A 26,113-nucleotide genomic window follows, 5' to 3' on the forward strand; every position below is an offset into this window, starting at 1 on the left:
GTGAAAAAGTGTCCTTTCTCTTTTTTCTGCTTGATGTTAAGAAGCAGCACTGTACAAAGAAGATAGTATTGTGATAAGGGATGGTTGCATTCTGGCTTTGCATTGAGGTATCTCACTATAAGACACATGGGAAAGGGTATGTCCTACACTAAGGACAAGAGAAGTGGACATCACAAACAAACTTTATTGAACATGGTTACTGTACATTGTATGATTTACTCTCACAATGTCAAATAAAAGTTAAAGCATAACATTTCCTCTCTGCTACAACCTTTACCTGCAGGTAACTTTACTGTGTGTGTGTGTGTGTGTGTGTGTGTGTGTGTGTGTGTGTGTGTGTGTGTGTGTGTGTGTGTGATTGAGAGAGTGAGAGTGAGAGAGAGTGTGTGTGTGTGAGAGAGAGTGTATTGAGAATCCACTCTATAGCGAGTAAATGACTCTTTCAGTTGAGAACTTGTCAACCAAGGCCAAAAGTTATGGGCATGTGGTGTGTGTGTGTGTGTGTGTGTGTGTGTGTGTGTGTGTGTGTGTGTGTGTGTGTGTGTGTGTGTGTGTGTGTGTGTGTGTGTTTGTGTGCATGTGTGTGTGCATGTATGTGTGTGTGTGTCTGTGTTATCTGTGGATAATCTCACTGAGTGAGTTTACTGTGCATGACACCCCTTTGTTTAAACAACAGACAGACCTCCTACTTGGTTACGGGGATTTAGCCAAGCCTATTCTCCAGGCTGGCACCCACTGACTTTCAACTATTTAACAGCATCATAAAATAGCACCACTTAAGCCCAGCAACATGCAATCTAGCATCTTCAGCAAGGAAACAAACCTAAAATACGGCCAGGGTCTCCAGCCGCCAAATGGCCGCTATAATGTAAACTGCTGTGTGCCATAATGAGAGATAAATAAAATGGCAGTGCTAAACACTACAGGAATAGCTGGTGTTATGGCCTGTGGAATATGCCTTGGGGTATCAACACCATTTTAACAGCCCCAGTCCAGTCTTACACAGTTCTGTTCCTCTGTGCTCTCACATACAGACACGGAGCGCTTCCCTGGCCCTGGCTTGCTCAGTGGTCTTATGTAACCCCCCCCCCCCCCCTCTTATACGCAGGGATTTTATCAGACTCCACGATAGCTGAGAGGAGGACGTGGGAGCTGTCGTTCGTTTGGCTCTTCATCTTCATCCCTCCCCCTCTTCCCTCCTCATCCTCCCAAATCTCAGACACGGGTCCAATCTCAAAGCTAAATGCTAAGCTAAATGCTAAGGCGAACGAACGTATGCAGTCACATATGGCACCCAGATACAATTTGCTTCCTCATTGTGCGTAATCCAAGACCTGAGGGGGTTTTGCCATGTCCTCTGCATCACATCATTCATGTCATGCGTAACTTCTGTTGCTGTACTCAATAATATCACATTTTAAACACATGTACAGGGCACGACACAATTGCAGCGTCTTAAAATAATAATGGAGGCTCACTGAGAGTGGCAACTACATTTGGTGGGAGTGAAGTTTTTCAGTCATGTGTGCCCAGCATGTGAGTTTGTGAATAGTAGTAGTGTGGCTTGAGAGAGAGAGAGAGAGAGAGAGAGAGAGAGAGAGAGAGGTAGGGAGGGAGGGAGAGTGAAACCGAGGGTTTTAATAGGTGCTCTGAGAGCGAACATGACTCATAGACATGGTGGAACCCCGTCATGAGCTAAGTGGCCCAGCATCACACACTATGCTCCATGAGAAAGGATGCTGTTTTGGTTTGTCACCATGGCAACGATGATTTGTGGCCTTTCCACTGGGTTCCACCAAGAGGTGTGAGGCTGTGATTGGTTGAACTGATGACGTTCCATACTGATTCACAGTGATTCTACAACATTAAAAATGGGGATTTTACCATACGTCACATCCAGAAATATAAATTTCCCATTCACCAGATACTGCTAACTAAATCCTCAGTGTCCTTTGAAAACTTTTCAAAAGACTTCTGCTTTTCTTCCAAAAAAAAAGAAAAAAAGGACAGTGTTATGAGTCAGAAAGAGACAAAAAAATCTTCTGGAGCCATAAAACTTGGCTACTGTCTCTCAGAAGCTATTCTATAGAGAGGGCAAAGAGTGCTTATGAGACTTCCAACTCACTTTAGGACTGACCACTGCAACATGACTCCCAGCTCTGAAAAGGTGCTGATGAATTCCAAATTCAATGTCTCAAACCAGATGGCTGATGTGTTCAGCACTCTCAAGTCCACTAACAAATTTTACTCAGAGTGTCAAAACACATCTCTGGTCAGCACTATGCTAAACCTGCAGAAAAGCCACATGTCATATTTTCCGGTGGCCCGACGATGTTTACACATGAGTTACTGTGGTTACAGACGTTGAACTGAAGGCCCTAACAGACCAATCTCTAAATATTTATCAGTTCTCATGATGGAGTCATTCCAGTTTGAGTTTTGTGTAAATGGGTTAGCTCACCTACGACATTTGGTCAGGTCACTTGATGAGGTGTCCTTATAGATGCATACCAGTCTGAGGCCCTTCTGATGTTGATAGCAGTTTCACTGCCCCTGCACAACACAACATTAGATCATTATAACTACAGTGAAACATCTTCCAGATGTGAGCTTACTCACACAGTCTCTCGTGGCTATTCTGGAGAATTAACTGAGAATTTGATCTTGGTGGTGCGTCTCCTTTTTGAACAATTCTCTACCTCGGAAAGGGGGGTTGCGGTTGCATTTATCATGCCATTTCCTCGGAAATCGGTTTAATATCTTAAATGTGGACTGGATGGACCCACCTCCATGTTCTAAATGCCAAAACAGGATGGCCTGCACACATGCATCATCCACAAATATTTTTAGAAAATACCAACAGAGATCATAACTCAGTGCAGATCACAAAGGCAGGCCTTAGGGATCATCTTATCAAACATATGCATCATAATATTTAAAAGCCCTTTCAACATACAATGTGGGTAAAGAAATCTACAACAAAAGCACAATGTAATGAAATGCAGGCAGCGTCAAAAACGCCATGTGGATTCACAGCGCCCCCATGTGGATTCATGCGTAATAGTAGGTGAACGCTGTGCGAGTGAAGTGTACGCTCTTTTGCAAAAGGAGGGACCAGTCTTCTCTTCGAAGGAGGTTTCAGGGGAGAAGCGCAGAGGAGACTGCTGCGGCGGACGCCTCAACCACTCCCGTGTTCCTTGGATTCTATTCTGACTTTTTGGTTTTATCCCGGGATGCGTTCGTGAAAATCAAGCAAAGTTTTTATCCTCTCCAAAAGTTGCATAGTGTTTAACCTCTCCAAAGGCCAGGGTAAGTCCAACAAAAATCATCATCCAACTTGGCGTGGAGAACATTCTTTCCGTTATCGCGACGCACAAGTTTGTTCATCTGAACTTGGTTTAAATGATAGGCCAACATTTAACAGCCTGATTGCATACTACAACCAGGCTGGAGATGTCTAGAGGAACCGCATGGTACACTTAATGTTATACAAATGTTAAGAAGTTGACCATTTTGTGCTAAACGATGTTTGAATGTCAACTTGTATGTGTATTATTTTTGTCCAATTGGCTTCTTAGTAGTTTTTAAAAGTTTAGTCTTCTTTTATGACTTAAACTGGGTTGAATTCTTTCTGACTGACTGCTGATGTCAAGCTATCATGAGTGTGGATTGCATCCACTCCCTGCTCAAACTTCTCTTGTAGTTCTGCGTGTGTAGAAGTCAGAATGTAGCCTATGTCCTTGCTGCATTTAAGGGCAGTCAGTGACTAGCAATGTTGAGTGAGAGTTTATAGTACCGATCCATAATCGGAAGCATCTGTACCAAATAAAGCACTGGGCTGTTATACGATCATGAGTATGGAGACATATTTAACATATTTTAGCCCAAAATTACACCAAAGTTGTAAAAAAAAGCTTTCACGATTCCCATTGCACTTTCAGGATTCCTTGAGGGGGTGATGTGTTGCATGCTTATTAAAAGTCTTGCCCGTTTTCTTAGGAATGAACGAGAAAGTTATAGGCCAGTTGTAGTTGTGTTTGTTTTCAATCTGTGCAGTTGCATGCTGACAGTCAGTGTGTAGGTCATGATGTTAAGACCAAGAGGCCTTGAACTGAACCCTTGATCAGCCCTGTAGTGATAGTGTAAAGTCAGATAAAAGACAGATTGCGGATCCAGCTGTTTTTATTTGGCTGACGTATTACGCATTCGCAGCTGTTGTTTTTATCCATCCTAATTGTATCTATTTCTTTAATTTGGTTTACATTTGTTAAATGCGTTAATCGTTTGACATGCTTTCTATGGGGGAGCATGCGCATTGGTCGAAGTTATGAGTAGCAGCTGGTGCTCAGACTACATCCCCATGACGTCATCAGCTGAGCACACCTTTATCCTTCTACACACAGAATTGATGACCAACTTTAATGGTCACTATAGCTCGGATCCACTTCATCTTTCTTTGCTATGAAAAGAAAATAATCATTATAATGCTTTGAATCAGCTGTCAACTGTGTTTACCACAGCAAGGGCATACAATAGGTGTGAGGTCAGAGGTCAAGAGGTGAGTGTCCATTAGATAAGAATTAGAGCAACACAACAATCATAGGCTACAACTCTGTTTGTACTAGGCATGTTTTGACTGTTTAATGTTTAATTTAACTGTTTAATGTCCATATGAATGGACAGTCAGTTTTTATTGTAAGCACATTAAGGTATTCCAAGCATTGGAGTGTTGGTTTGACCAAAAGAAGCAAAATCTTATTGACAAAGGTCAAAATGGTACTGTAGTTAGTTTTGACCCACTATTAAGAAATATATGTATATATTTAGGAGTACAGTGATTCATTTATAATGACATGTGAATTAGTAATTCATATATGCTAATACACCTGTTAACAAAATTATGTCACCTAGACTTCCTATGTTAGACACTTACAGTAAAGCTATATCAGTTAACACTGCAACAAAACTTATATTGTATGTGATGCTTTTCTTGATTAGTTTAGTTTAGTTTACAGTTTATTTCTTACTGAGACCATGTGGGCCATTCTGTGTCAAATCGGACAGAATTCAGGAAAATGGTGGCTGCACCATCTGAGATTTTGCTCAAAGTTTGTCTACATAATGTTAGGTCCCAAAATGAAGATCTGTAAAACACCTTTGGTCAATTCCAGTGTTTTTTGCTCTTGATGTTTTACACTCTAAAAATGCATTACCTTGGGGGCCTTGTTTGGGCATTAATATCTTGAAAAAAAGTATTATTCCTAACCTTCCCCAACTTTTTAGAAAGACCAACATATTTTCAGTATGACTGGACTGTTAAACGTTTGTAATGCATGCTCATTGATTTTATATATGGCCCTAGATTCAGAACAAATTGCAAAAAAAAATTGAAAATAAAATAAACTTTGAGTTTATTGAGAGTGAAAGTAATATAAACTTTTTTCTACCCACATGACATCATTCAGTGTTTTGTCTACAGTACTTTACTACATTACTACAATACAATACAACCCTTTATTAAAGGTGTTATATGGAAGACAATGATTGCAGTAAATTATAAAATGACCATAATATGCCATCAGAGATTAAAGAAATGTGGGGTTTTCAAATACTGGCTTCACTGACAACATTGGCACAGCCAGGATGTTCACAATTCAAACTTTAATTTGCAGCCTGCAAATGTTGTTTACGGTATGTTTTGAGTTAGTGTTTTGGCCTGCTGCGCCACCCTCCACCAATTTACCACTGACACATCTACTGTAGTAGCATTTCGACCTTTGGATTGCCAGATTAGCCTACTTAATGCTCTCAAATATTTTGATTTTGGATTGTAATGCCTGTTTCTCTAGTGGTCGTTTTTACATATAGCACCTTTGATGTTGTGCCAATTTTTGAGGTATCCACATCATGGAGAAATTAAGGATAAAACTTAGCATGGTTGCATTTTTTGGTAATTTTCATAGGACAAAAATGGCATGTGGGGTTGCTAGGAGGAACCTGAAAATCTATATGGGAGTTCAATATTTTATCATTTTGTGCACAATGTCTCAGTGTTGTACCACAGATGATTAGATTAGGGGGCAGCCGTGGCCTACTGGTTAGGCCTTCGGACTTGCAACCGGAGGGTTGCTGGTTTGAACAGTAGGAACAGCTAAAGTGCCATTGAGCAAGGCACCTAACCCCTCACTGCTCCCCAAGCGCCGCTGTAGCAGGCAGCTCACTGTGTCGGGATTAGTGTGTGCTTCACCTCACTGTGTGTTCACTGTGTGCTGAGTGTGTTTCACTAATTCATGGGTTGGGATAAATGCAGAGACCAAATTTCCCTCACGGGATCAAAAGAGTATACAGTATACTTACTAGATAGAGCGGTTACACTTTACTTGACAGTATCGACATAAGTGTGACATGACATGACACTGTCATGAACGTGTCATAAACAAGTCATAAACGTTTATGACATAATGCTTAACTGTTATTAAGTGACATTCGGTTTTTGTCATAACAAGTTAGGGTTAGGATTAGGGTTAGGATTCATGTGTCATGACAGTGTCATGTGTTCATGACAATGTCATGTCACTCTTATGTCGATACTGTCAAGTAAAGTGTTACCGATAGAGCTCCTCATGAACAAGATAAACAACGTTCCTCGAGACCAAGAATGAAGAATCAGAGGTATAACAATGTAATTAACCATAACTGAGCTACTTTCAATAAAATAACATTCCCTTGTTTTATCCTTAATATCATTGTGCCCATAATATGTGAAGAACTCAAATATTGGCACATTAATGAAATATTGGTCTAAAGAAAACTATTGATTCATACCAAATGTGACAAAAACAAATTTATAGGTCCTTAATCTCACTCTTTTTGCACTTTTTTTCCAAATGTAGGACCTTAGAAAATCATACACTATACAACCAATCTTTAATGGGTTAGTCATGCTGAGAATGTGTTTGTTTTCCATCCTACAAAGTTTGGGCTGGCTATAAAGAATATATTTTAATAATATATTTATGCCTTAACATTGCTTCCCAGATAATGTGTTTTCCAGACTGAAGTAATATCAGAGGCTTTAAAAAAAATAAGAAAACAGGATTTAAAACAAAATATTTTACAGGCCTTGGTTTTGGGACCCATTTATAGGCGATAGAGGGTTTGAACAAAATTGTAGAATGGCCCAGGTACAAAATGCATTACGGGTAATCTCATAGAGGGAAAATATTTTTTGTACCAGTTTTGTACTAGGTTAGATAGCTAATGTCCATTTACTGTTCCTTGGCAGCCATTTTATGCCAGTGGTCTCATAGGCTTGAAACTGACACAGGCAAAAAAAACTCAAAAGACCAAACTAAGCAATCCTTCATTACTTCCTAATTGTACCTGTGATGCTTAATGAAATGGCCCATCCTCAGTCAAATCAACAGTTGGAATTAGCATGCTATCTCAAAAAAGTACAGTAGGTGCAAATATGTTTTAAAATGGCTCATCATGATAGATTGCGTTCACTCAATATCAGGCTATATTGTGATATGGAGAAGGCCTAGAAACAGAAAACATTAAAAAGGTGACTCAATGGATATTTAAGTTCTGGCTTGTTGGAAGTGTCGGCTTGTGAAGTAACGACCACTGCAGTGTGTGAGGGCCGTGTGCAATGCAATGACTCATCAGTATGTATGTTTTTATGCACACTGTCATCACTGTTCAAGAAATCAAGAAATCATTTTGGTTGTATGTCTTCCTTCCCTTGTTCCCACAATGCGGTTTTACAAAGCAGTTAAAGGATACTAATGAACAGTGGTTACTGAACCACAAGGCTTTTGGGAAATTCTACATTGGTCTAGAATATTCCTACAAGAGATCACTTATTTTCACAAAGGATTGCCTGGGAACAAAAATAAAGAATACTGATGTTGCCAGAATGGACACCATCCATGTCTTACATTTATCAAAAATAATACAGTTACATACATCTACAGGCTTCTGGCCATAAGTTGTAGGTCTTTTGCATTGTGAAGGGCAGTGGTTGTATTTTGGACCTCTCAAGACTGAGAGAATGGAAATAGTAATACAAAATTATCATGTAACAAAGCAAGTGCTGCCAATGCATAAAACAACACAGGAATGATCTCTAAACATCCCAGCCCATGTGCTCCTCTGTACATGCTACTAAAATGAGTGTACCTTTACTTTGATATTACAAATTTAACACTGTAATTGTTACAAGCTTCTGTGAAGCAAGAGAGAGAGTTTCACGCATCTTCTACTCTCTATTACAAAGAGCAGGTGAATGCCAGGGAGAGCAACCTATGGATTTACCGTGTCAGATGTGTTGCTTTGTCTGCATTCACCAGCATCAGTTGACACCTTTAAAGGAATACAATGTAGGTAATTTACTTTAAAAAGGCTGCAAACTCATTTTGATGCTACAGTGACTTATAATACGGAGAATAAAGGCTCTGGCATTGCCAGTGCATGCTCAAAATGCTTAAACTATGTAGCTGACCGGATAGGATCGTTACCCACATAGTTTTTTTTTAATGAACTGGATACCGTCTTTGTGCTAAATGGCATTGAATAATGACACCAAGGGGCATAAATATCTTAGAAGGTGTTGTTTTATAAAAGACTCTTTTGTGCTCAGTATTGGTAATTATTCCCCCTGTCATTTAATTACTACTGCATTGCATTGGATCTCTGTTAAAAGAGCCAAGTATGGTGTGTTTCGACTGCTTTGTGTTGTGGTCATGTTTCGACTGCTTTGTTTCTGAAACATGTTGGGCATGGTGTAAAGCAGAGGGCTTAGGAAAGCCTCCCTGGGACTTCACACAGGATGCTTGGAAACCCCACCCTAACAGAGCTTATTAGGGATAGGAGATAAGAAGGGAAGAACAGGGGATGTTGAATGAGGGCCAGACATTAGCACTGGGCATACAGGAACACACCATTAGGGTGCCGAATCTGCGGAAATCATTTTTTTTCACCTCAGTCAAGCACAGACCAACGCTGGTGTTCTACATTTAGGTTAAAGTTGTTTCACACCAAAAAAAGGATTGCCTTTGAGATATTGTTTTTCACTGCAGGTTGTGTCCATCTGACGAAAGTCACTAAAGCCAGTGTAATATTTATTCTTTGTCTTCCAGGGAGAAGGCGGCAAAGATGGTGATGCTGAAGGTCCTTGCTTTGTGCGTCCTGTATGGAGCAGCAGTGCATGCCCAGGTCCCAAAATGTCATGGTAAGTCACGCTGTAATAGCAAACTCAATATACTGCAAACAAAGTTATTTCTAATGCTAAAATGCAGCTGGGATAGTGTTTCAGCTGGCAGTAGATACAGTACACTGTCTGATGTCCATGATAACATAATCATACACACTTGATAACATGTTGAGTTTTCAAAAGATATTCTCACCAGGGGGTCTTACATTTTTTTTTTATTCTAATTTTCTAATAAGAACAGTGTTTCCCAGAGAACTGAATTCCATTTCTGGTGGTTGGTTTGCAGAATTAACTTGAATGCAACAGTTTTTAACAAATTAGCACAGCGTGGCTATGATGCTAACCAGATTTAAGCACAATTTAGTCATGGGCGGATTATGAACTTTCGGGCCCCTGGGCCCAGATGTATTAAGGGGGGGGAGTTTGGGGGTCCTCCCCCAGAACATTTTTAATTTGTTTGATGTGATTTCCTGTATGCTGGTGCATTTTGGGGATGGCCAATACTAAATTCAATCAGATTCATAGCCTACATCCTGATTTGTTGATATTGAGGCAATGATTCCATGCAAAGGCTTGGGCTTCAGGGCCCCCTGACCCCTTGGGCCCCTGGGCCTGGGCCCGGTAGGCCCGTGCAGTAATCCATCCCTGAATTTAGTACAACCTGGAAAATCATTGTGTGGTGGTCAATGTTGATATTGTGGTGGGCCGCCACAATTAAGCCAATGTATGGGAAACACTGAAGAATCTTATTTTGAGAGAATGCCAAGCTGTCTGTGCTTCAAGGAGTTCTCACCCTCTGCTGCCTATGTGTGTGTGTGTGTGTGTGTGTGTGTGTGTGTGTGTGTGTGTGTGTGTGTGTGTGTGTGTGTGTGTGTATGTGTGTGTGTGTGTGTGTGTGTGTGTGTGTGTGTGTGTATGTATGTGTGTGTGTGTCTCCAGAGAAGCCAGAATGCCCTATCCACTTGTACTTTGTCATCGACACCTCCGAGACCATTGCCCTCCAGGAGCCCCCCCCTGGCAGCCTGGTAAACAGCACCCGTGATTTCGTCGAGATGTTCGTCAAGCAGCTGGAGGACGTGGACTACCGCGGCCTGGTGCAGATCACCTGGCAGATCGGCGGCCTGCACTTCTCCCAGACCCAGCGGATCATCAGCAGCATCACGGACAAGACCTCCTTCTTGGACAGGCTGCTCAAAAGACCCGGCATGAATTACCTGGGCAAGGGCACCTACATCGACTGTGCCCTCACCAACATGACCGCGCAGGTCAAGAACTCCGGTCAGCCGAGCATGCGCTTCGCCGTGGTCATCACCGACGGCCATGTGACGGGAAACCCGTGTGGCGGCATTAAGACAGCTGCCGAGCAGGCCAAGGACCTGGGCATCCGGCTGTTCGCTGTGGCCACGTCGAATAAGATGGACGACACAGGCCTGCGGGAGATTGCCAGCTCGCCCGTTGGGGTCTACCATGACGGCTTAATGGCCGTGAACATCTCATCAACATCAGTTGCGATAAGCAGACCGACCGCCAAGCGTATCATCCAAACCATGGTGAGATGACATCCACTGCAGTGTTTATGTATTGTTATTTTGTTTTGTTTTGTATTGAGAACAATTACATCTTATGAAATACCAGACATTGACTATTTGTTTGTCTTTTCTCTCACAGATGCATCAAGCCTACCAGGAGGTAAGGTCTAGGTTATGTGATGCTAACAAATATTGATTTTGTCATACCCTGCTTATCAAACAGTCTAAATGTATGCCATTGCCATACATTCATTACAATAATCTATTTAGAATGTGTATACTGTAGGTACATATGCTTCAGGGAAATCATGTTGCATGCTATTTCATTAGAATGCTCTGCAACTTGACAATTTAAACAGGCTTTAATTGGCTCTCGTGGGAATCAAGTAAACATTTTACATTTACATTTATTCATTTAGCTGATCCTTTTATCCAAAACAACTGCAGATGAAGACTGACATTAGAGCTACAGTGCAAAAAGAAAGTAGATCTTAGAGTAACAAAAAATGCTACATGTACAAACAAAACAGAATAGAGGATGACGGCACAATTTAAGTTGAAGTGATGACCAGAGGAGTAATCTAGCTAAATGGCATATACTTCTCTCTCTCTTTCTCTCTCTCTCTCTCTCTCTCTCTCTCTCTCTCTCTCTCTCTCTCTCTCTCTCTCTCTCTCTCTCTCTGTCTCTCTCTCACTGTGTGCTCCTGTTGTTGTGTCCTGTAGTGTTACAAAGTGAGATGCCTGGAGACAGACGGCCCTGCTGGTCCACTCGGACACAGAGGACAGAAAGTGAGTATTTGTCCTCCTGCTTACCTGAATCCACAAAGCCACTGCCTTTCTTTTTAATGTACTGGGCAAGTGCTTTGTGTGTAGAGGACAATGTTGCATGCTCAGGGTTCAGAGCTACAGTATGAAGATGTCCTCATTCAATAACTGATGTCATGTTTGTTTGGTTTTATAGGGTGCCAAAGGTGACCAAGGTAGCCCCGGGCCGAAAGGTGACCCAGGTCGGCAGGTAAGTCACAGTTCTAAACTTTTACTTTTCAGGGTCACTACATGGTTGTCAGTCCTTGAATGATGAAAACTTTGGAAATGCTGTCACTGCTCAACAGTCTTGGAAGCAGTATTTAGTAATGTTGCCTGTCTTCATATACAGTAGATACGTTTTAGACATACCATGGCTGTATTAAAGATTGATTTGTTATTGTTGAATAAGATATAATGTGCACATTTCCATGTAGGCTAATAAGACAATAATATAATTTGTTTGTGATATTTTTACTCAGGGTGATCCTGGTATTGAAGGTCCTATTGGCCACCCTGGATCTAAAGTAAGTCTTTCATCTGCAGGCAATGCAATATAACAAAATAAAAATGTCTATCATTTCAGTCACTAAAATGATTTGTATTTATCTTTTAGGGAGAGACTGGCTTGAAAGGCGATAAGGTGAGTATTACTGAACACATGCCCAATGCTATCTTGTATTAAGAGGTTGGTGAAAGTTCAATGTGTTCTTAGTTCAATGTGAAGTATATGCCATCTGTAACATATATCCATTGTTTCTTGTCTACAGGGTGAGCTCGGCACACAAGGAAAGAAGGTATTGCATCTTCACTTTAAATTTCAAATAGCAAAATAGTCAATCAAATTGTCAAGATTCTTAAGTGGACTCTCTTTTGATTGACTGCAGGGAGGTGCCGGGTTACCTGGACGGAATGGAACAGATGGCCAGAAGGTGGGTTTCTCAGGCGTAGTGCAGGAAGAGCTTTGACTTGAAGTGCACTAGGCTTTTAGTGAAGTGAATGTGTTGTGAAGTCAGTGAAGCTACATTTGCCATGTAAAACCACAGTAAGCGGGTTTCCATACAACTTCTTGTAATGCTCATTTTAACTATTTGAATGAGAAACACTGACTGGAAACACTTGACATTTAATCTTCTAATGGACATAGAAATTTGATTCGCTAGAGGGATGTGGGTTAACTCTCAATTTGCATAAGGTACAACGCAAATTTATGGAATCCAGATTTTTTTTTTTTGCATAAATTCTATTGTTGCATTTCTACCTCTGTGTTTCCGTAAACGTTGCCCTGACGACCGTACACTTTGATCCACAATGGATGGAAACAAACTCAGATGTGCATGTTCTGGAGTCAAATCTTCATGAACACATATAATATATGAATGAGCTGAATGGAAACCTGCTTAGTGGCAGTATTGTTGATCAGTCAGATATTGAATTTGAATAGAATTATTGTTTATATTCAATTGCATAGAGACTTAATATTCTTTATTCAATTGCACAGAGACGTCATGTTCTAAATTCTATGTGATTTGACTTGTGTGTATGTGTGTGTGATATACAGTATGTTATCATTATTCATTTTGCTGTAACACCCTAATTTCTCTTTGGGGATGAATAAAGTAATCTATCTATCTCAATTCATTCAATTTCTTACTCTCTACACAGGGTAAAATTGGGCGGATAGGTTCTCCTGGTTGTAAAGGGGACCCAGGTGACAAGGTATGTCTGCGTGTGTCGTTTGCATTTTGCATGTCACTATAGCCAAACACCTGGTGGCAGCTGAGGATGCAACAGCATACACATCTCCCGATACAACTTAAAATAATCATTTGTGTCCTGCCATTACATTCAGTCTTTCTTTAAGCAACATTCTTTAAGGTTTGCGCAAATAAATAATTGCTGAAGATTCATAATTTACATTGATATGACAGTGAGTAAGTAACCGTGGCAGTGGATCAGTATGGTCTATGGCACCAGATTTGATTACTAGTGACAATTTAGGCACTATTTCCAATGTAATGCATTGTATTAGTGAATTGACCAGCACTTTTTTATGGCCCTGGAATGGTGGCCTGACAATATCTACGTTTTAGTAGACTGCCAAATATACAAACACCAGTGCATGATGACTGACACAGTTTATGTCTATCTAATTGTAAATCATCATTGTGAATCATTGTTATATTTCTAGGGACCTGATGGTCACCCAGGAGATGTGGGTGACATTGGTTTCGCTGGCACTGTTGGAGAGAAAGTAAGTTGAATTTCAACGCATTTCCAGCTTTAGATTTTGTTGTTAGAAAATGTAAATATGATATATTGTACTGAGACACACATGCAGAAGTATTTCACACTAAATGAAAAGCAAAGCACTGTACAGTATATTAATCATCAATTAATATTTTGCTATTTTCTCATCCAATGCAGAATCTTAGATGACATGAAATGAGTGATTGATTAGTATAGACAATGTGTAATCACATTAGAATTTCACTCTCTTCCCTCACAGGGAGATCCTGGTCGTCCAGGGAGATCAGGACCCCCAGGCCCACCAGGAGATGCTGGACCTAAGGTATGTCACAGGAAGTGATGTCAGTGTCTGTCTGCTCTGCAAAACATCATCCTTCAAAGAATATGGTTCATTCTGAGGTCTTGTGTTAGGTCCATTATTTTCCCTCCAAGCTGCATTCACAAAATGTTAGAGGTGAAGATCTAAAACATAGGTCATCAAAGCTAGGGTGCTAAAATGTCTTGAAACAGGATGTTGAAACCCTCTCAATATGAAAACCAGATGTTTTGAACTTTATCCTTTGTCACATCAGATTGAGCATGTGCTATGGTATATTTTCTGTCAATCAGACATATTACTGGAGCTTAACAATAATAGTAATTAAATAATTTACACCTTATGATTCTCAGCATATTAAACAATGTGCCATGACTGAGTTGTTGTCATACTCTGCTGCCCCCTGCAGGGAGAAAGAGGAAGTCCAGGCACCCCAGGGTTCCCAGGGCCTAAAGGACCAGCAGTGAGTATGCCTCTTCATTTACCTCAAATTAAACATCTCACTCCCTATATATCTGCTGCTGTCTTCACACACGCTGTGGTCATTTTTATTGTCAATTAATCTCTATGTATTCTGCAGGGGAAGATAGGTGGACCAGGACCAAGAGGCGAGCCTGTAAGGAATTGTATCAAATATTTATTTCACATATCCCTATAGACCTGTTAGAACGTACTACAAATAAGCCTTTCTATGTTTTGAACTTGTTCTCCACAGGGAAGGCGAGGAGACTATGGGCCCAAGGGGAGCGGCGGACCTCCTGGGCCGAAAGGAGAGAAGGTATTGCTATAAATAATTATAACATATTATACAAATCAACGCCCTGATCAATACCTCTATCAGTGGTGTATGGTGAATAACTACACGATAACATTCAGTCTACCCTATCATCCATACTGAATCATTCATGTTGTTTGTCCAGGGTGAAGCTGGGCAGGAGGGACAAAGAGGTCTTCCAGGTGAATCTGGCACGAAAGGATCCAAGGTATGGACTGTGTTGGAGCTGGAGTTCAGGTTTTGGAGTGAAATGGTAGCTTAATGCTGTGCACATTGACTATTGAGGGGCTATTGAGTCTCTGGGGTACCACAGGCACAGGTGAGTGTGACAGAGAGAGAGGCACAGAGATATTTGTGTGAATTTGCCCAATATTGGTGTGTTGTCTATTAAACTAAAGTGTGTCATTGGCGATTAATTGACAGATTGCCTTCAGTTGTCAACACAAGCACACAATACATCTTTGAATGTGTTTGTACAGAATATGTTTTGTGTTTTTTCTTGTAGGGAGACAATGGTTTACCAGGACCAAGGGGTCCTCCAGGAGCGTTAGGGGAACCAGGGATCAATGTAAGTGACAGAGTAATATCGCCACAGTTATTGTGTTGATTAATGCTGTGTATGTAGATGAGTAAAACTCCCACAAGGGGGTATTCTGGTGATACAGTTGATATGGGAAACTGCATCTGTTTAACAGGGTAGCCGTGGCGATCCTGGTGATGTTGGACCTAGGGGAGATCCGGGTACTGCTGGACCCAAGGTGGGTGTATCTCAGTGATTAATCTATAAAAGTGTGACTTCTACCCCTCTCAGGTGCCTGTCACAGAAATGATGCAAGGTAGTGCTAAAAGTAGTGCTATACTGTTGATATCTTTGAGCAAAACTTAATTATGTATGTGTGAGTAATTCTTAACAAGAATTTGTAACATTTGATATTCAAGATCACATCATCCATGATATCAGTAAAGTTGAACAACTGTGTTTGGCTACCTTTGATCTGTAAAACATTATAAAGTCTTTTTCTTAATATTCTGTGTTTGTGTTTCTCCATGGTCAGGGTGATCCCGGCAGACCTGGCTTCAGCTATCCTGGACCCAGAGGCACTACAGTATGGATAATCCTATTTGTTCTCTGCTCTCCCAAAATACAAAGATAATGCTACAGGCTTTAGTTAGCTTCTAGCTAAATCATTGTTAGCAAAATAAACTCTCAAAAAGAAAAAACACTATTTAATGTGCGCATTAAACCTAATAATGAAAGACCAGTGTATAGCCAGCTGTCATATTTTTACAGCGTTAAGAGTTAAATGCCATGTAGCGGTGGTGCAACTTTTTGGCATTTCACAATGCAACTTTTGGCATTTCACAATGAAAACAATTGGCAGAAGGTTGATTTTGTGTTCAAGTACACCATTTTTTTATTGATCTGGACATACCTTTTGGACCACTGACCTACTGGATGATTTGATCATGACCCACCTTTAGTATCTTGGCAGAGGCATCCAGATTTTTAAAATACCCTGGTATATAATGGAGTTCATGATACCATGAACCCTAATGAGGTTCCAAGAGCCTGTGGATTTAAAACATCACAGACCGTCTACCATACTTATACTTAGGCATGAGGTTCATTCAGTATAGTCATTCTTCTGTGTACGTCTTGAATGTGTGTTGGCAAAAAGCTACATTTCCTTTTCATTTGACTGTAAAACATGATTCCAGGCAAACCCCAGTAGCATTTAGTAACTCCTGCCATTTACATGGTCACATTTTACTTAGATAGTCCGCCCAAAGACTATCTACATATACCCAGATTATCTATCTTTCCAAACTAGCTGTTGACAAAGGGTAAGGTTAGGAGTTAGATTCTGTTACGCCAGTGCTCGGTAATTGTTCAACAACAATTTTACACGATCATCTGTTCAGTCTCTGTGGACGGACTATCCAAGTGAAGTGTTACTTACCACATTAGTTAAATGACAAGAATGGCTTTTCTTGGCATGTCTTTGAAATAATCTGTTAGCATGGAGGTCACTTCTTATGTTTTTGTTTTAGACTTTTTTGACCCCAAGATACTACTTTTATCTGTATCTCTCTTGCAGTGATCCTTTGGGATTTTTTGCCTCTCTTACCATCTTCCTCACTGTATGTGGTGTTTTGGCATTGAGCATGGCTGAGATATTTACTTCTCCACAGGGTGAAAGGGGTGAGAAAGGATCCCCTGGCCCAAGGGGCAGCAGAGGGGACTGCGGGGCGAAAGGAGGACCTGGCGTGAAGGGAACACCAGGAGACCCGGTGAGCATGTCCAGGCTTGGCTTAAAGGGACACCAGGCGTTTTCTTGTTAATTAATCATCTTCGTAAGTCGGTATATGGTTAAATGACTCATTACAGGGCGAATGAAGACTCTCTCGCCCGCCCCTACGGCCTGTAGGAAGAATATCCCACTTGCAAGTTCAGTGTATCGAACCCGCCGACCATCAGTCTCACAAAGTCTCAGACATCGCGAGAAGCAGGATCAGTTTACATCCTGCATCCACAGCACAGAGGCAGGCTAACAAAATGCTAGCGATTGTTGCAAACGTGTGTATAATGGCAGAGCCGACGAAGAAGCAGCGAAATCCCTTGGCGGAAGATACAAAGAAAAGGAAAAGAGCTTCAGACCGAGCGAGGACTCGCACACGTATCAACACGTACAGACGCTAGGGGGAGTTTCATAGAGAAAAAGCATCAGGCTTGCCTGGTGTCCCTTTAATCATCGTTAGCAATTCATAAGCCACCATTGGTTCAAATCAAATAAACTTTTTTAACATACAAAGTGTTTGCCATGTGAAAGTAACAGGAATTCCACATGACTTAATGCACTTCAATGCATGTCTGTGTGTGACAGGGAGAGGAAGGACCTCCAGGAGAACCTGGACCAAGAGGAACCAGAGGAGACGGTGGAAGAGATGTAAGTTTGTTTGCGTCCCTAGACAACATCCGCATCCATGGCAATGTATCACAACACAGTAACATCTAGCAATTACATCTAGCTACACCATCTACACCTAACAGAAAAATAGGCTCAATGGCCATATCTGAGTTTGAATACTAAATAATTTTAATAGTGACTGACAGAATGAATCATGTAAGATGAGTGAAGGCTCTAGGAACCTCAAAACATCTGTGATTGCCTTAGTTTTAACTTTGTTTTGCATATTTTGGCTCAAGACTGATAACTTCCCTTTGTGAGACTTGGGCGTTATACCTGTACGTTTATTGACGTTTTTTTATTTAATTCTAGGGGGATCCTGGTCCTGAGGGTGACCCTGGCCTGACTGTAAGCATACGTATGATTATAGTTGTAGTTTTAAAACTTCATCACCCCATTATAAAAGAGCAGTGACTTAGTCAATACTTCTATTCTAGGAATGTGATGTTATGAGCTACATTCGAGAGACCTGTGGTTGCTGTGGTAAGTGACTTCCAAGTTCAAGTTTATTGTCATGTACTTATAAAAGGATTCATCAGTAATTCAATTTCTTGTGCTAAATAGCCAGCTCAACTTTAGACAATAAATTAAATAGTAGTAATAAAAAAGTGGCAAGTGCAAAATGAGAGAGAGAAAAAGAAAAACCCTGATTAGGTCTGAGGTTGATGAGATTAGGTATGAGGAAGAGTATGACAGTTCAGCATCCTGATGGCTTGCGGATAGAAAGTGTCTCTGTATCTGCTGGTACAGGTCCACATGCTCTTGTACCTTCTACCAGGTGGTAGGAGGGTGAAGAGACTGTGGCTGGGATGCCTGGGGATCCGCTTGGTTTTTCTCCTGCAGCGCTGGCTGTAAAGGTCCTGAATAGTTGGAATCTCAGTCCTTGCGCTGACCTGACCACCCTTTGCAGAGCTTTGCGATCATGCGCGGTACTGTTACCATACCGTGCTGTGATGTTGCCAGGATACTCTCAGTGGTACAGCGGTAGAAGTTGGTCAGTATTTCACCGTCCATACCAAACTTACGCAGCTGCCGAATAAAGAAGAGCCGCTGTCTTGCTGCCTTTGTGACCATAACTATATGGTGTGACCAGCTCAGATCCTCGCCGATGTTAGTTCCAAGGAATCTGAAGCAGCTGACTCTCTCTACTGCTGTGCGCCCAATGCCCAAAGGGTGTGTTCTCCTCTCCCTCCACTATCAGCTCCTTGGTTTTTCTGACGTTGAGCAACAGGTTGTTGTGTCCTGGCACCAAGATGACAGGGTTGCCACCTCGGCTCTTTAAACAGCCCCCCCCCCCCTAAATTGAAACAGAAAAGAGCTGAAATCGGAGATCTTTTTCTACAGACTGCTGTCGGTGCATTCTCTCTATATTATGTCGGAGTTATGTTCATACTTTGTTTCAAAAGACACATATTTAGGGTTTTTTTTTATCGCGCTTCTCAACTGCAGGGGGAACTTGAGAGCAAATCTTGTTTAGTGCTGCTTTAATGAGATTTTTTTAAAAATTGACTTCCACCGGAATAGGACTTTAATGCATTATTATGGATGTTGTCATTTCTGAAGGGACCTGGAAAAGTTATTCCAAATATACAACACTATTTCAGCAGTTATTAAACATTTCCCATGCATATTTTTAATTGTAATATTATTTCAGCATATGTGTTTCCTGTTGTCAAAATGAATATATTCATGTTCTCATCTTGGCTCTCTCCTCAGACTGTGAGAAGAGGTGTGGAGCTCTGGATATTGTCTTTGTGATTGACAGCTCAGAGAGTGTGGGTCTTACCAACTTCACCTTGGAAAAGAACTTCGTTATCAATACCATTAACAGATTGGGCTCCATTGCTAAAGACCCTGAAGCACAGACAGGTAACATGTCAGTTTTTTACTATCTACAATCTAGGCTTACTGTATATCCAACAAGAGATAATAACTAGATACATTATTGTTTTGTAAGAGATTTGCATTTGAAAATCTTGAATGTGATTTTGTTGTGTTGTTTGTTTTGTTTGTTGTTGTTTAAAGGCAATGTATGTATTCTAAATGTGTGTGTGTGCTGAAGACTATGTGTAGTTTATGGTCGACACATATTTGACTAAATGATTTCTTCTGTCTTTTTTCTATATTTGTCTTATATCACTATCCCAGGAACCCGTGTCGGTGTGGTCCAATACAGTCACAGTGGCACCTTTCAGGCCATTAACCTCAACGACTCAAGGATCGACTCTCTGTCCGCCTTCAAAGATGCCGTGAAGAGGCTTGAGTGGATTGCCGGCGGCACCTTCACCCCCTCCGCACTGAAATTCGCCTACGACAACCTGATCCGCGACAGCAAGCGCAGCAGTGCCAAGGTGTCCGTGGTGGTGATCACAGATGGCCGATTTGACCCGCGCGACAACGACAAGCTCCTCACATACCTGTGCAACCAGGGCCGGGACATTAACGTCAATGCTATCGGCATTGGCGACATGTTCGACGTGCCCCAGGACTATGAGAATCTGAACTCAATCGCGTGCATACAAAACGGCAACACCAACGCCAACGCAAACGTGAAAAGCAACGGCAACAGGGTCATTCCCATGAAGCGCTTCGCTGACCTGGTGGCAGAGGAGTTCATCGACCAGATGGAGTCAGTACTTTGCCCTGGTGAGGCCAATGGGTGTTGCTGTTTAGTTATTGGCTAGTTATTGGCTATGTGTTCAAAGAAAATGCAGCAGGTTGTCTGATTCATTCCATCGTTATTTCCATAATATCTATATAAATGCACTCATTCATCTCTATTCATTTTAATTGGAATGTGCACGATGGCCATGAGTATAGGAAGTCAAGTTGTGAATTTGTAAGTGTACACCTTATCGCTGAAGTTACTGGGCTATGGTACTTCAGCATTGTAGGCCTATTTCCTTGGTCCCAAGATGTTGGTTTCACTGAGTGAGATGGGAGTGGGACAGGAGTGGGTTGGATCTGACAGTAATGCTCAACTTCTGTGTTTCAGATCCTGTCATCGTATGCCCCGAGCTTCCATGCAAATCCGGTAAGTTGACAGACTCCATTGAACACACACCAGTACAGCAAAGTGACTGTAGTCTTTTGTGCGCCTTTGAGGAGGTATTTTTCAGATTTTATTTCATCCCCATATCTTTTGTTTGGCTGTGTCATTGCTTGTTATTGGTTTTTCCTTGTTGATGATAGTTTTTTTTTTTAAAACATCTTTTGTGACCAAGTGTGGAGAAGAAAACATGATGTGTTCTTTAGTGCATGTGGTGAAGAGTATTGCGTGTCATTAGGTAAGTATCGTACTCACATCCAGGCTGTGGGTGAGAAGAAAGATGAAAGGAATGAATGCTCATCTGGTTCGCTATGGAAACGCTTAAGACTGGTCTCATGCTGTGAGCTTGTTGTCATGAGATTTTTTAATATAATTTTTGATAATTGCTGTGTACACAGTATACTTATACTGGGTATGCTAAGTTAAGAGACCGTAGTTGCTATTTCTGCAGTGTGTACCAGAATAGACTTTGTCACTGGGTTATGTTTAAAAAAAACTCTTTATGTTTAAAAAAATACTCTAGACACTAGGCTACTGCATAAAGATTCGATTTGGGCAGATACGACATTTTAGACACTTCAGGATGTAGGCATTTGTAGAGATGCAAATTAAATTTATGCTGTTGACCATGTCTGCACCTCAGTAAAATCACCATTTACTTGCAATGCCCGCTAAAGTACCGTATTACAAAAATCATAAACCAGAACATCCGGAACCTGTTATAAAATGCGCCATACCGTAATGACAGTCTGCACTGTGGGCTGAGTCAGTTGCTTTTAAGATGCCTGCACACTGCCCAGATCATGCCCAACGAACCACAACATTTTAAAGTTGGCTGCAGTTGGTTAAAGTTGGCTGCAATTGGTTGCAGTCTTTAGAATGTTCAGGAAACCAACTGCCAGTCCACCACACTGCCCAAACAGTACCAGACAGTATCTGACAAGACAGAGTTTTAGTACCTGACTGGACATGTCAAACATGTCAAAAACTGACACACACCAACAAACACAGATCAAAGCCGCACGCTGACCCACCTGTCGGTGTTGGTTGGGGTTGGTCAGCATTTGTCTGGGCAGTGTGCGAGCACCTTTAGAGACCCCTAAAACTATTGTTCTAACGCTCACTTGCAGATGAGGCGTCCTCGTGGAACGGCTCACCACTGTTTGACGACGACCCCGTCCCAAGCACAGTGCCGAACGTGGCAAACATAATCAATTCTCTCCAGGACCCCAAGCTCACCGACACCTACACCACAGCTGTGGCCACAATGGCCTACACTGCCCAGAGAGCCAAGTTCTCCACAGGATTTGAGAGGCAACAGTGGACTGAGCAGTTCATTAACTCGTTCAGAGTCGTCTATGGCAACATCATGGGGGATCCTGAAAAAGTCCTTGGGTGGTGTCTATAAAAAAATTAGAAAGTCATAAATCGAAACAAAATGCAATATTGGAATTATTTTTTGGAATTATGTTGTCCTTTGGGCCATATAGGAGACAGCTTCAGTTTAGCATGCCACAAATCGACTAAGCTCGATGACAGCTCCCAGCATGATCATATATTTTAAGCTGAAGGCTGCTATTCCTCTTGGCTCTGGCAAAATCATTCAGTAACCTAGTCTAACTGTTAGCATGGCTTTACGTTTTGCCACTGATAAGAGTGACTTAAAAAGATCAAGTTTTTCGCATGAACGCTCAGACTAGGTTGCAGGAATAACCAAACCACTAACCCCGAGCTGATTATTGAGGTGTATATTGTTGAATATTGTTTACTAAAGCAAAAACATTTTTCCCTGCTCTAAACAATGTGACATATCAGCTTTAACAAAATATTATTGCTAATTATTTCAAAAGCTCATTAATAATAGTTGTCCGGAACAGTTGCACTCTTTATCTGCATTAGACAACAGTATGCAAGGTGCCCATGGAGTTAAATATTATTAAATCACAACTGCAATCTTTCTCAGTTTTTTATATCTTATAGTAAGTGTGATAGTAGGTGTGATATTAGATTGTGGAATAGACACAACTGTTTTGTACATATTGCAATGTTTGTGGCTTGACATAGACAGAGCATTCAGATGCCAATCAAAACTGTTTTGCAGTTTGCACATTTAGAATTTTATCTCAAAGCTTTGTGCAAAGTTATGCCAATGATTGAGCCTATTGTAGAAGTACTTCTATCATATATATTTTTTAAATGATGAAATGACGATTAAATTGTAAAGCATGGCTTCAGAATCTAAAATATGTGAAATCAACATTGCTTTAATACTATAAAATGCAATGCATAGCTTATGCATAGCATATTTGAAGGCATAAGAATCCTAGCACTTAGTGGAGCAAAATTTAAAGTAAGGTACAAGTCTTACATCACAATAGAGAGTGGTGTAGAGTAAATCATGATACAAAAAATGATAACAGCTTTTTTTTGCCATATCACATGTAGTGTGTGTGTGTGTGTGTGTGTCTGTCTGTCTGTCTGTCTGTCTGTTTACATGATGTCCAATGGTCAGTAAAATTACACATGGTTTAGAAATTAATTTGTCAAGATGGCAAAAACTATACTGTTGCACTTTAAAATGAAAATACTATGTTTCTTTCCGACTGCTTTTTTACGAAACAACAATATGCAAATGGGAAAAAGATGCTTATAATACAAAATACTGTGACACTAGCTCTGTGACTGCAATAAATATTTAGCCTCAGCAAAGGTATTTTATTTTGTGCGTTTGGATGTGTTCTTCATATTTCATATACTGTTGACCAGTATAATAAATTACTGTAGCAAACAAATGGTGTGGGTATTAATTTTGTTTTGTAGTTATTGTGTTTGTAATCTCTGACAACACAACTTACATGTACAAAGGCGATGGGTTGAACATATTTAGTAAACAAACAATAATTCTGAATGATAAAGCAAATAACAAATGATTGTTTTTGCAGACCTCTGACAAAACCAGCCGTGGCCTACTGGTTAGCACTTCGGACCTGTAACCGGAGGGTTGCCGGTTCGAACCCCGACCAGTAGGCATGGCTGAAGTGCCCCTCACTGCTCCCCGAGCGCCGCTGTTGATGCAGGCAGCTCACTGCGCCGGGATTAGTGTGTGCTTCACCTCACTGTGTGTACACTGTGTGCTGTGTGTTTCACTAATTCACGGATCGGGATAAATGCAGAGACCAAATTTCCCTCAAAAGAGTATATATACTTATACTTACTTAAAACAGACCTCTAATAAAAGGTCTTGTCATGTTATTTAAATACAATGAAAGCCATTTTAACTGGTATTTAATTCTGTGCTTCTCTATGTTTGTTTCAACATGTGTTTGCTTTCTGGTTTTGGAAACATATGCCTGGTTTGATGAACATACATTTATTTGTTTGTCCTCAGAGCCTGCTGTGGCAAGCTGTGCCCAGCGCCCCGTGGACCTGGTCTTCCTGCTGGACGGCTCCGAGCGCCTGGGCATGGAGAACTTCCGCCGTGCGCAGGAGTTCGTGGAGCGCGTGTCGCAGCGGCTGACGCTGGCACGCGACAAGGAGGACGAGCGAAACGCCCGCGTGAGCCTGGTCCAGTACGGCGGCGAGAATGACCAGCGCGTGGTCTTCCCACTCTCGCACAACTTCACACTCATTTCCGACGCCCTGGCGCGCATGACCTACATGGACTCCTCGTCCAGCGTTGGGCCCGCCATCACCTACGCCATCAACAACGTGGTGATGTCCAACCGCATAAGGCAAGCGCGCCGACACGCCGAGCTGGCTTTCGTCTTCATCACTGATGGCGTGACCAGCGACAAGGGCCTGGATGAGGCCATCAGCGCCATGCGCCGAAGCGAGGCCGTGCCCGTCGTGGTGGCCATGGGAACCGACGTAGACAAGGAGGTGCTTACCAAGCTGGCACTGCAAGACGACGCAGCCATCTTTAGGGGGCAGGATTTCAATCAGCTGGCGAAGGGCAACTTCTTTGAGCGCTTCATCAGATGGATCTGCTGAGAGGGGGCAAAATAAAATGGGGTGGGTGGGGGTGGGGGGGTTGTTATGCCTACTATCATGATGATGCGCTGAGAAGGGATGTTTTAGGGGATTTTAAAGAGTCGACACTATTTGATGGCAGATACAATAATGATTGGATGATGGTTTAGATGAAACATATTGTGATTGGCTGAAGTGAGCTATAAATGTCTTGCCAGGTTATAATCTGCCATGAGATGAAAGCTGACTTTATTAAACACCAGTGAATATGAAAAGGCAAGGGATGGGTTTAAGTCAACATGACCAAAAGGAAAAGAAACAAGCTAACAGTACAAAACACCAAAGATTTTTTTTTAATGTTTCATTTTTACAGCGAGATGCAAATGTAGTGTTTATCTCCTTTTTTGTTTTGTTTTTTCAGAAGGCTTGTCCTGTGTAAATGCAGATACCCAACACATTTACACACTGGTGCTAAAACTAGACAGACTGGAGTTTAACTTGTATATCTTTGAAAGAATCTTACATAAAATTGCACAAAACTCAGTCAGCGTTTTAATTCAGGGGATTTCACTGACATATCACATCCAAATTGACACCCTATATTGATTTCTCCATTTCGTTTTGCTCTGAACTGTGACTTGACAGGCAAAGTCACCAAGCTAGGTTTGCTACGTTTACTAGGTTGCATACTCTGACTAGACAAAACTGCAGAACATGTACTGTAGGTGGTCACACATGAGGTGCTGTGTAGGCCTACTTTGTCATAGGAACCAATGCTTTTACAGAATGAAAATCCTCCTTTCTGAGCACTGTTATCAGTTGTAGACACTTGAAGCCATAATAAAGCAACTTGGATTGATTGTCTGTAGTTTTTTACACCATATTTGACATATGAAGTGTTTACCCCATACATTGTTGCTGTCAGTCTTCACCGTAAGATCAATAAAATGAGCTGTGGTAACAAGTCATTGGTCATTTTGTTCATCCTTATTTCCACAAAAAAAAAATCTGAATAGCTTAGATAACCAATTTAAATAAGTATTTGACCTATTATTATTTATCAGCCTATAAATCTTTTGTTTCTTGTGTTGTTCTTGTGTTAACCACATTCACAGTCCATCACAACCCATAGTAAAGCCTACAAGAGTTCAGTCTCATTAGCCCAGCCAGAATATTCAAGCAATTCAATCATAGCCTACAATAACCTAAGAGAATTACATAGGGGCCCCACAACT

At 41.3% G+C, this 26,113-nt stretch overlaps 1 protein-coding gene across 2 annotated transcripts; it reads left to right on the top strand.

Moving 5' to 3' along the window:
- The first annotated feature begins 3,125 nt into the window (after positions 1 to 3,125).
- On the top strand, positions 3,126 to 25,846 carry col6a2 (collagen, type VI, alpha 2). Of its 2 annotated transcripts, none has more exons than XM_076303240.1 (28): positions 3,126 to 3,309; positions 9,144 to 9,235; positions 10,157 to 10,767; positions 10,886 to 10,906; positions 11,470 to 11,535; positions 11,708 to 11,761; positions 12,033 to 12,077; positions 12,167 to 12,193; positions 12,321 to 12,347; positions 12,438 to 12,482; positions 13,216 to 13,269; positions 13,742 to 13,804; positions 14,060 to 14,122; positions 14,526 to 14,579; positions 14,697 to 14,732; positions 14,832 to 14,894; positions 15,037 to 15,099; positions 15,397 to 15,459; positions 15,587 to 15,649; positions 15,947 to 15,997; positions 17,085 to 17,183; positions 17,777 to 17,839; positions 18,173 to 18,208; positions 18,298 to 18,343; positions 19,577 to 19,729; positions 20,009 to 20,506; positions 20,856 to 20,894; positions 22,040 to 24,279. In XM_076303240.1, the coding sequence occupies exons 2-28, from the start codon at positions 9,160 to 9,162 to the stop codon at positions 22,315 to 22,317; spliced, it is 2,757 nt and encodes a 918-aa protein (XP_076159355.1). In that variant the 5' UTR covers positions 3,126 to 3,309; positions 9,144 to 9,159; the 3' UTR covers positions 22,318 to 24,279. The 2 variants fall into 2 exon arrangements, with proteins under 2 accessions (XP_076159355.1, XP_076159354.1); XM_076303239.1 differs by lacking the exon at positions 22,040 to 24,279 and adding an exon at positions 24,298 to 25,846 and having other exon boundaries at positions 3,127 to 3,309.
- Positions 25,847 to 26,113: the final 267 nt, after the last annotated feature.

The sequence above is a fragment of the Alosa pseudoharengus genome, unplaced genomic scaffold (genome assembly GCF_046254945.1).
Source record: "Alosa pseudoharengus isolate Yale_2024_CS ecotype anadromous, Long Island Sound unplaced genomic scaffold, YU_APseudo_1.1 YU_APseudo_1.1_scf_24, whole genome shotgun sequence".
Taxonomy (NCBI): domain Eukaryota; kingdom Metazoa; phylum Chordata; class Actinopteri; order Clupeiformes; family Clupeidae; genus Alosa; species Alosa pseudoharengus.